Source organism: Aethalodelphis obliquidens, unplaced genomic scaffold (assembly GCF_003676395.1).
Source record: "Aethalodelphis obliquidens isolate GAN/ISIS:26980383/991018 unplaced genomic scaffold, ASM367639v1 scaffold27, whole genome shotgun sequence".
Classification (NCBI taxonomy): domain Eukaryota; kingdom Metazoa; phylum Chordata; class Mammalia; order Artiodactyla; family Delphinidae; genus Aethalodelphis; species Aethalodelphis obliquidens.
This window is the reverse complement of record NW_020837971.1, coordinates 9,605,776-9,617,533: the sequence shown is the minus strand read 5'-3', so window position 1 is coordinate 9,617,533 and position 11,758 is coordinate 9,605,776. Positions and strand designations below refer to the sequence as shown.

Below are 11,758 nucleotides of genomic sequence, written 5' to 3'. Positions count from 1 at the left end.
GCATCGGCAGGTGGACTCTCAACCACTGCGCCACCAGGGAAGCCCTAGCTATGCATCTTGATTGTGATGGTGTTTACATGAAGCTATACTTGGGATAAAATTGCATAGAACATACACACACACACACACACACACACACACACACACGCAAATGAGTGGTGACATGTGAATAAGCTCTATGGTTTGTACCAATGCCAATTTCCTGGGTTCTGAATTGTTCTGTAGTTGTGTAAGATGCTGACATTGGGGGAGGTTGGGCAAAGGGTACATGGGAAACTTGCTGTACATTTTGTGAATCTATGATCATTTCAAAATAAAATGGTTTTTTGTTTTTTTAAGTGTAATGGGGAGGGATTCAGAATACTGGAGGACTTGGTCTAAAACAGTGCACTGGGGCAGGATCTTATACAAAAACAGTTCCCCTGTGTCTAGGCCCAAAGATATTCCTGAAGAAAGGGATGAAGTGGGCTACCTCAGCAGATTCAAAATTAGTGTAGAGTCTAGAAGAGCCTTCAGCTCCTTAGAGCTCTGTGAGTATCCTAGCAAATCCCCAGCTGTTTTTCTGGAGACGAGTGGGGAGAGCAGGCCGATAGGCAGTTGTGTAGGCCATAGGAAAAGGCTGGAAAGCCCAGGGAACTCTGAATGTCTTGAATACTCAGAGGACTGCTATGCTCAAACCATGGCGGCCTTATTTAGCATCACTGCATCGTGATTCAGTCTTCCAACAGTATTAAGCACCTTCTGTGGGCCTGGCACTCTTCACTCCTCTAGTGCTTGGAATCTGTCCAGGAATAAAACAAAGATCCCTACCCTGGTGGAGCTTATGTTTTAGCATAAGGGAGGAAGTAGGGAGAGGAGATAAATTGCATTAGGTGGACTGATAACTATTATGGAGGAAAAAAATATAGCCAGGTAAGGGGGACCAAGAACTCAGGGGTTGGCGTGATGTGTGGGAGAGGGAGCGCTGCTAAATTCTCTGAGTTCTCAAATGATATGATTGTATTGAAGTCAATCCTTTATTTGAATTTTCTTTTTTCACTACTAAATTCTCTCCCTCATCTTTCCTTTCTACTTTTCCCTGATGTCCTGTCTCTTCTTCTCTCCACCTTTTATTTTAACCTTCCTTTTCTTTCTCTTTCTTCAGTTAATTTCTCCTTTCTTATTTCTCTCCCTTTCCTGATGCCATTTTCCTCATCGTGGTTCTTTTTCTTTCTCTTTCCCTTCTTTGGCCCTCTTTTCCTTCCCCCTCATCACTTTTATTTTTCTCTCTCTCCCATTCCTTCTGGCTATTTTTCTTTATTTGGCTTTTTTATGGAACCGAAGTTTGTATGATTAAAATTCATGTGGTTTTTGTTATATTGTTTGCATGATAAGGGCTTTCTATTCTAAATGAAACCAAACTTTCTTCAGGAACCCAGCCTGATGCAAATTGAAAAGAGCCATAATTTACTGACTCTCATCGCTTCTGTTCATACAGGCCTAAGCCCCAAATAAAAGACCCCTCAAATACTTCTGGAAGTTCCAATGAGGACCTGAAATGTGTTCATGAGCAAGTCAGTCCTACCAAGGACTGCTATCCTCTGTGCATTCTTGCAGGAGAAGACCTGAGGTGTCTCCAGAGCTGTAGGTGTGCCTGGAGACCAGGGCAGAATGCCTTCCTCTGCCTTGGAAATTATATTGTTATAATGGTCGTCAAGAGCATTTCATGGGCCCCATCCTTTTATAGGGGTTTCAGTAAAGCAGCTCTTTTGGATTATATTTTTGCAGCTTCATTTCTTCATAGGACCAAAACATGTATTCATGGATCTGTCTCTAGAACATACCCCAGGATGACAGACACTATATTACGCCAGTCACCCTGTCCACCAACAACTCAGCCTTGTTACTGGGTCAGCTCTTTAAGTCTGCTCCTTCTTGCTTTGGAATAAATGTCTCTATCCCAAGAAGCTCCTCAGTCATTACACAGACTTCTCTTTAGCCTGGCCCATCAGTGGCAGTGCCTGCACACATCTCAGTTCCAACTAAACACAACTTGACCTCAACCTGGGAGTCCCACCATGTAAGTTTATGAAACACATGAGTTGAAATCTATATTTCTCTCTAATTAAAAATAAAAAACAAACACAAAAATCATGTTGCTTTCATATTTTGTATCATCTAATAAGGCATAATCATGATTAATTTTGTGAGTTTCAGCGTATATTTCATTTAATTTTTTAAATTTAATTTTTTCAGGGTCATTGGTCCTTTCCTGATGAAAATTTTTGCTAATTCTAGAAAATATATTAAGAATAATAATTGTTACAAATTGATAGGCTCTTCTAAAATGTAAATGGGAATGCAGAGGGCTAAGCATAAATATAGTAGGAAAAGAACAAACTGGAAGAATTACACTTCCAAAGATCTAGAGTTACTAAAAACTATAGTAATTAAGACAGTAAAGTATTGGTACAAGGGCAGAAAAATAGACCAATGGAACAGAGAGTCTAGAAACAGACACAAGCATATAGAGTTAGCTGATTTATGATAAAGGTTACATTGCATCAAAGAAGGGGAAAGGATGGTATTTTCTCTTTATCTTAATATTTATTTATTTATTTATTTTGGCTGTACTGGGTCTTAGTTGCAGCACGCAGGATCTTTTAGTTGCGGCCTGCAGACCTCTTAGTTGCAGCATGCATGCGGGATCTAGTTCCCTGACCAGGGATCGAAACTGGGTCCCCAGCACTGGGAGCTTGGAGTCTTACCCACTGGACCACCAGATGTGGTATTTTCAATGAAAGTTGCTGGGTCAATGGGATATTCGTTTGGGAACAAAAAAATGTATCTTTACTCCTTGCGTCACAGCATATATAAAAATTGACTTCAAATATACTGTATATCTAAATGTGAGAATTAAAGTTTTTAGAAGAAAACACAGGAAAATATCTTTGTTATCTTGGGGAGGCACAATTTCTTAAACTAGACACCAAAAAAAAAAAAAAGTCTAACCGTTAAGGTAAAAGGTGATAAATGGAACTACAGGAACTACATTGAAATTAAGAACTTCTCTCGATCAAAAGTCATCACGATTAAGGGTGAAAAGGCAATCCACAGAATAAGATATTTACAGTACATTTTTCAAAAAGGATTTGTATCCTTACTACATAAACTCTTACAAGGCAATTAGAAAAAGGCAGATGGCCAGAAAAGAAAAATAGGCAAATGATTTGGGCCCATGACTCACTAAAGAGGATATTTAAATGTTAAATGATAATAAACGTCTGAGATGTTCAACTTCTTTAGTCATCAGAGAAATGCAAATTAAAACCATAGTATGATACTACTACACACCCACAAGAACAGCTTAGATGAAAAAGATACACAAACCAAGTGTTGACAAAAATGTGTAGCAACTAGAACTCTAACTCACAATTGATAGAAGTATGAGTTGGTACAATCGCTTTGGAAAAAATTCTGCCGTAGATGCTAGTTATCTACTGCAGTGTCTACTGAAACGGATATGTATATGACCCAGCAACTCTGCTCTTAGGTATATACTTCACAGAATTGTGTGCATATGTTTACCAAATTAATAAATAAATAACAAGAATGTTCATAGCAGCACTATTCATGAAAGCCGAAAACTGGAAACAACCCAAATATCCATAAACAGTAGGATGGATAAATAACTGGTGGTAAATTCAGACAATGGAATACCGTGAGAATGAATGATTGCAATATGCAATAACATGGATGAATCTTACATTTGTAATACCGAGTGAAAGGAGACAGACACAAAAGAGAAAGGGAAAAAAGAGAAATAATCTTCCTACTTTGATAGAAATCTTTCCATTTTGATTCCATTTATACAAAGTTCAAAGAACAAGTGTTAGAAATCAGCACAGTAATTATCCATTGGGGCAATTACTGGAAGGGAGCATGAGAGGGCGTCTGGGATGCTGGTTATTTCCTGCTTGTTGATCTGGGTGCTGGCTACACTGGTGTGCTTGTTTTGTGAAAATTCTTCATGCAGTACACTATACTTTGTATCATTTTGATGTGTATGTTGTACCAGAAAGAAAAGTTTGCTTAAAATAATGAAAATCGTTGCATAAAATAAGCTGGAAATATTTGGGTAAAATTACAAGATTGAATGGAGGGCTTCCCTGGTGGCGCAGTGGTTGAGAGTCCGCCTGCCGGTGCGGGGGACACGGGTTCGTGCCCCGGTCCAGGAAGATCCCACATGCCGCAGAGCGGCTGGGCCCGTGAGCCATGGCTGCTGAGCCTGTGCATCCGGAGCCTGTGCTCCGCAACGGGAGAGGCCACAACAGTGAGAGGCCCGCGTACTGCAAAAAAAAAAAAAAAAAAAAGATTGGATGGAGATATTTGTGGGTAACATTGTTTATTGCATGAATAAGTCTTTTCAAAAAGAAATTACACAGAAATGGAAGTAGAGCTATGAAGAATACATCAAAATGATGACTAATAAAGAGTACTGACACACTGCACAGCACATGAAACCATCAACAAAATGAAAAGACAACCTACTGAATGGGAGAATATATTTGTAAATGATATGACCGATAAGCAGTTATTATTTGAAATATATAAACAGCTCATACAACTCAATATCAAACAAACAACCCAATCAAAAAATAGGCAGAAGAACTGAATAGACATTTTTCTAAAGAAGACATACAGATAGCCAACAGGCACATGGAAAGATGCTCAACATCGTTAAGTCATCAGAAAATTGCAAATCAGAACCACAATGAGATGTCACCTCACACCTGTCAGAATGGCTATCATCAAAAAGACCACAAATAACAAATGTTGGTGAAGATGTGGAGAAAAGAGAACCCTCTTACACTACTGGTGGGAATGCAAATTGGTGCAGCCACTGTGGAAAGCATTATGGAGGCTACTCAAAAAACCAAAATTAGAACTACCATATGATTCAGCAATCCCACTGCTGAATAATTTGAAAAGATAACATGCACCCCAGTGTTCACAGCAGCATTATTTATAATAGCCAAGATGTGGAAGCAACCTGTCCATCAATAGATGAATGGATAAAGATGTGGTATGTGTGTATACACACACACACACACACACACACACACACACACACACACACATAAAATGGAGTACTACTCAGCCATAGAGAAGAATGACATTTTGCCATTTGCAACAATATGGATGGACCTGTTGGGTATTATGCTTAGTGAAATAAGTCAGAGAAACACAAAAACTGTATGTTATCACTTATATGTGGAATATAAAAATATAACAAAACAGAAACAGACTCACAGATACAGAGAACAAACTAGTGGTTACCAGTAGGGAAAGGGTAGGGGGGAGGGGCAAGATGGGGGCAGGGATTTAAGAGGTACAAACTACTATGCATAAAATAAATAAGTGGACTTCCCTGGTGGCGCAGTGGTCAAGAATCCTCCTGCCAATGCAGGGGACACAGGTTCGAGCCCTGGTCTGGGAAGATCCCAAGTGCTGCGGAGCAACTAAGCCCCTATACCACAATTACTGAGCCTGTGCTTTAGAGCCCACGAGCCACAACTGCTGAGCCCACGTGCCACAACTACTGAAGCCCACATGCCTAGAGCCCATGCTCCACAACAAGAGAAGACATGACAATGAGAAGCATGCACACTACACCGAAGAGTAGCCCCTGCTGGCCTCAACTACAGAAAGCCTGTGTGCAGCAACAAAGACCCAATGCAGCCAAAAATAGATAAATAAATAAGAAAGAAAGAAAGGTATCATTATAAAAAAGTAATAAATAAAGTAAAATAAGTAAGCTACAAGGATATATTGTACAGCACAGGGAATATAACCAATATTTTATAATAACTTTAAATGGAGTATAATCTATAGAAATTTTGAATCACTATATGATATACATGAAACTTATATAATACTGTAAATCAACTATACCCCAATTAAAAAAAAAAAAGTACTGGAACACTTAAATTTAGCCTTTTTTTTTTTATTTAATAGTTTGTTCGGAAGCGACACATCAGAATAGCTTAAAAGGCAACATTACTTTTCATAAAAAATATGTGCAAATATTTCCAAGTATACATGATTTGATTTTTTTCACTTTTCATATACAATAGTGGAATTTTATCCTCAAGGTTAAAAACATAACAAAAGCTTTAATTTCAAGTAAAATTTCCATTGACAATATAGAATTAAAAGTCTGTTTACTATTCACAAAATGCATGAAAGAGAAAGTATTACTAGAGTGTGCTCGGGGAACAAGTCAAAGACTGTGGTCTTATACAGCCACAAATGGACCCAAGATTTTACAAAACTCTAGCCTTTAAAATGTAACTTTGATATTTCCTTCAACTAATTAAAAAAAAGAAAAGAGCAGTGCGTATTTCCTCTATTGAACAGAGGTATTCATCCATTTTCTGCAAGACTATTATATTCACTCTTTAGAGATATGATTTGTTGCCGTTATAGGCAGGTATTACTATAAAAATGAGATAACATTATAATCCTGGTTATGCTGTACCAAACATAGGGAGAAATCTGTTCCACATCTATTAAAGACAGTATAACCCATGAGCATAAAAGACTGCAACTCACTGAAATTCTGCAACTCACTGCAGACTCACTGAAATTCTGGTATGTAGTATGGGGATGGAGGGAGGAAAATAATGCTTTTAGTCAACCAATTTGATATGATCACTAAATGATATTCCTGCAGAAGTAGATAGAGACTTTATTTCTGATAGTATTTAAGAAGAAAAACAGAGATAAGACATGCTGCCTTTAGACAGCCAAACACATTTGGGAATTTCACACATCTGTGCCAAAGGTGCAATATCATTCTCTGTCAACTTAAGACATTGCCTCAGTTGAGGACCTGAGTATTTTTCTCTAGAAGTACAACTTCATTCACTCCAGCGTGAAATACATGGGACTAGTCCACAGGACCAAAGCCTAAATATTATATACAATGCCTAGAAAATTGTTGGCACTCAGAAAAGGTTAAGTAAAAAATATTTTGGGGCTTAACACATGGATTTTTAAAAGCATATACTTTCAATGTGTGTATTCCAAACCAACTTTTTTCCTTTGATATTGAGTTCATTTAGAATGATTTGTCTCAATCAGTATATATATGTATATATATACATGTGTATATATATACATATATATATAAGCAGTTCACTTTTTAGATGTTTTTTGGAAGGTATTTAGAATTCAGTTAAAGATCATTTCACATAATGCTAAATTTTAAAAGAAAAACATAAACTTGTTTTAATCACCATGGTCTTATAAACAAAATTGATTTTTGTTCAAAATAACACAAATTTTATGTTAGATTTTAAATAGACCATACTTAAATATACTCTACACAATGACCATTTCTATAAACTAAGATAAATTAAAACTGCATTTTTCAACTAAAGATAGTACCATATGTTTTACTAGATCTTATTTGTGATCCTTGATTATTATATCAAAAAGTTATTTCTATAAACCACAGTAATCTTATCACTTCATTTCTCTGAGTCAGTGTTTCTAAAATGTATCAGCCCAATTCTATAGCTTTTAAGTGAACCATTTCCGTTATTCTGAATTCTGGTTACATATCTGGTCACATATAGTAATACTACATTACTAAGTACTAACCAAATTTGCATTCTTAAAATCTTTTTTTGATGCATTTACCAAAGGGAGTTTTTAAAGGCATTTATTGTTAAGTACATTAATAATTATATTTCAACTTTTACTCACTGTGATCAGTTTAGCTCATGGGTATCAAGGTCAGTCAGAAATAGATTTTTCTATAGGATAAACATTCCTGCCTCACCTGCCTGCCCACAGAGGCTGTGTTGGGTGACACTTGCCCCAGCTGCACAGAGGTACACGTGTACCTACATGAATATTGTCAGCAGATCTGTCGTGGAGAACAGCAGCATAATATCCTCAGATCCTGGACATTGTTAAATTTTTTTCTTCACCATTTTGCACATTTTAGAAGTAAGCTACTCATTTTATAAATAAAGCCTAGAAACAATCTTAGTGCTTTTCTTTCAGTGGTTAAGAGGTTAAAAGAAAAATCAAAGATTTAAAAAAATCTAATGGAAAAGAATGAGTGTTTCAAGTTTGAAGAAAATAGTCCATGCAGAAAATACTTGCATAGAATTACGTGGTGGGTAAAATTTGCCTTGCAGTCCTTGCTTAGAGCGACCTCCTGATCCCAGTTTCAGGAAGCAAGTCTTCGCATAGCCTGTGGAGGCAAAGGGGAAACAGTGTTGATGCAACTGAATTCTCCTTAAGTCTACCTTAACTTTTTTGCAAATATGTTTGTGTAGTGTTGGTTGCTTACATTTACTTAGGTGTATAGCATCACAATAAAAGTAGAGTAAAAACTTAATTTTGTACCTCATCATACTTTAATTGGATGTATTTTAAAAACAATAATGACTATTTCTTGAGTACTTACTATGTACAAGACACTGTTTTATTCCTGCACATGTACCCGTTAATGGTCGCAACTCTGTGAGGTATTATTATTTCTATTTTACAGGAAGAAACTAAAATGAAGACAGGATAAGTAAATTGCCCTAAGCTACCCAGCTGGTAAGTTGCAGAATCAGGGCCAGCACTCAAGTCTGTTTGTTCTAAAGCCCAGGCCCTGAAAACCACTCTAACTGTTTCCCTACCTACAGGAACCCTACCTGAATGATGCTTTTATGTGACATCAAAAATACTTCTAGGGCTTCCCTGGTGGCGCAGTGGTTGAGAGTCCGCCTGCCGATGCAGGGGACACGGGTTCGTGCCCCGGTCCAGGAAGATCCCACATGACGCGGAGCGGCTGGGCCCGTGCGCCATGGCCGCTGAGCCTGCGCGTCCGGAGCCTGTGCTCCGCAACGGGAGAGGCAACAACAGTGAGAGGCCCGCGTACCGCAAAAAACAAAAACAAAAACAAAAAAAAACCTTCTATATAGTGTGGCAACTTCTTAAGTTCCAGTTTTGATATATGAGTTTTCACTCAACTCAGTTGGCCCTACATCCATAGTCATAAAAGCTGGAAGGACTTTTAGTAAAAGCTGGAAGGACTTCACAGCTCAGTAATGAAATTCCTGGCCTCACCAAGCTGATGGGCTAAAATGTGGAACCCCTGATTTTCACTCTACTTAGTGTATTTCTTCCACAAAAATCTTCTCTGCCTGTCATCCTCACTGCCTGATTTTATCATTGGGGTTTGAGTGTTATTCTTTTCAACATTTTTATCAGGACCTGGAATACAGCAAACAAGTCCTGCTTATCCAGATTTGCATATGGCGCCCAGTGGGGTTACATAGTTAATATGCTGGATGATAGATTTACTATTCAAAACAATGTCAATAAACTGGAACCAGGAAGCTGTAACCTAGCAGAAGAATGTGTAGTTCTGCATTAGGGCCAAAACCAATTATATAAATATAAATGAGGAGCCCAGCTAGACTACAGTTCATGTGAAAATGCCCAAGTCTTTAGTTGACCCCTGCTCAGTAAAAGCAAAGATTTTGATGTAGCTGTTATGAAAATAAACCCATTCTTAAGTTGCAGTAATGTAAATATCTTGATGAAATCAAGGTAGGTCATAGTTGACCCCATCTGGGGTTTTATGTCCCCTTCTTGACCAGGGAAGGATTAACAAATTTCATGTCTATGAGGAAGAGTAAAGGGAACTGGAGGAGTCTCTCCCAGGATAGAGCCTGTTGGAAACATGAAAGCTGCTCTCAAATATTTAAGGACTGTGCAGAGAAGGCAACCAAAAGGACTTCAGTCCACTGGATGATTATTAGAGAAAGGGTGTATCCAGTTTGTAAGCACAGCTAACACTTGGAGACTTCAACTATGTAGCAAACTCCCTTTGCTGCTAGTTGGCAATGTCTAGAAATGTTCACACGAAAGCTGAGGCAACATCCTTAAGGATGGGGTAGGAGAGATTTCTGCATGGCCGAGAATGTGGGGCTAACTGATTTCTAGACATCTTTCAACTTTAAAATTCTTTGATCTTCTTTTGTTGGTCCAATTTTACTGAGTGATGGAGCCACAAAGTCCGGTCAGATACTGTAAGTTTCAGTCAAGTTTCCTAGAAGAGTCTGATGCCCTCAATGGCAACAGAAATACACAGAATCAGTCTCTTTTTTAAGCTGTCATCAGTCAGATGAAGAAAAGTCATGAGGTTCCTACTGCTCACATTCTATTTCTGAAGCTTATGAAACTCCTGGTTTAAAAATTTCCTCCATTCACCTTTCTCCTATCTCACTGGCCTTGGGTCTCTGGAAAAGAAGGTATGTGGAGGCTTAGGTATAAAATCAGGACCAATGTGTTGTCTGCTTCCAGTTGCTGATCACGCCTGTATGCCTGGGACAAAAGGTCCCCTCAGGTACTATGTCTTCAAGGGAGAACCCTTGTTTCCCATTTTCCCCTTTCTATCAAGCCATCCTCTTGGTACTTCTAAAAAATTCTTTTCCCTGAATAGTTTTTATCAAATAGTTTTAATTCTACAAGTATTATTCTATTTAATCCAAATTATTTTCTTGGAATGAACATAATGATCATACCTCATCTTGGACATCAAGTCCTTCTTCAATCAGCTCTGCTTCCATTAATTCAAGAGGATCTTTACAGTCTTGGATGAGGGTGATCTTGACAAAGAGAACACGGAGAATATTTATTGGAGGTGTAATAGCATTAACCCACCTGATACTTCACTGAAAACGATTTGAAGCTTTGCTGGTGCCTCTCATTTATAATCTACATACTTCAAAATCCTTTTCCACTTTCTTGTCCTTTTATATTTCCCACTTAGAATTCTCCCTATACCATTTTTTTCACATTCAAGTGTGAACTAGTATAGTTCTCCATTGTCTAATCTCCTTTGCAGCTTTCTTCCCCAACCTCTGAAGTGTATGCCTCTTAACAAGTCGCCCTGTCTGCCTAAATGATTCAGCAGTCAATGGGAGTTTTCTTTCAATGGCCAAGCGAGGCGCACTGGGTACAGCATTGAGCATGCAATGAATGCCCAGTGAAGGGCTCCTGAGTGATGGCCATAAACAGTCTCAAGTTGAATTGGATGGGAATTAATGTTATTGGAGATGGAAACCAACATCTATGAACCAAGTAGTTGTTCAGGAAAGTTCTGCTTTTTAGCCGTAGTATGTAATTTAATCTTCCACACAGAGGAAACCAGTAACAATCTGGACTTTGTCTTACGCATAAAGGGTATTCCCAAAGCCACCCTAAATGTGTATCAAGGCAAGAGTGACATTTCAGAGGGCTTTTTAGCTACTTTTAATCTCACAAATAAATAACCCAGTTCTTGTTATATGATCTTGCTTTGTTGTTACTTGTGGGTTAGGAACTTTAAGTTAGATTTTTTTTAAAAAGGTTTATGAGTTTTCAAAGCTGAGCATCTTGCACGTAGCGCCTTTTTTTTTTTGTATTTAAGATCCACATCTTGGTATTTAGGACTAGTATATTCTCTAGCAGCATTCAGCAGAACAATCTTTCCACTAACAATAGATAAAAAGCATAATGTATTATTGTTTTCCAAATTAGTTTCACTTCAAATATTAACTTCCAATCTACAGTAAGAATCTGCTTATCCCACTCTTAGAAAAAAGGGAAAGCAATTTAAAATATAGTTGTCGGGCTTCCCTGGTGGTGCAGTGGTTGAGAGTCCGCCTGCCGATGCAGGGCACACGGGTTCGTGCCCCGGTCCGGGAAGATCCCACATGCCGCA

At 38.2% G+C, this 11,758-nt stretch overlaps 1 protein-coding gene across 2 annotated transcripts in view; it reads right to left on the bottom strand.

The window, feature by feature from the left end:
* The window catches only part of SLC26A4 (solute carrier family 26 member 4), a 61,849-nt gene that overhangs the window by 3,739 nt on the left and 46,352 nt on the right, over positions 1 to 11,758 (bottom strand). The window contains exons 19-20 of one of the 2 annotated variants that reach the window (XR_003436555.1): positions 10,578 to 10,661; positions 8,158 to 8,248 (exon numbers count right to left, since the gene is read on the bottom strand). Coding sequence is in view for 1 of the 2 variants with exons in the window: in XM_027123925.1 (XP_026979726.1) it covers positions 8,225 to 8,248; positions 10,578 to 10,661 (108 nt within the window). In the remaining variant the exon portion in view is untranslated. Of the gene's footprint in view, positions 1 to 5,976; positions 8,249 to 10,577; positions 10,662 to 11,758 lie in introns of those variants that run through there. The other variant, XM_027123925.1, reaches the window with a different exon arrangement.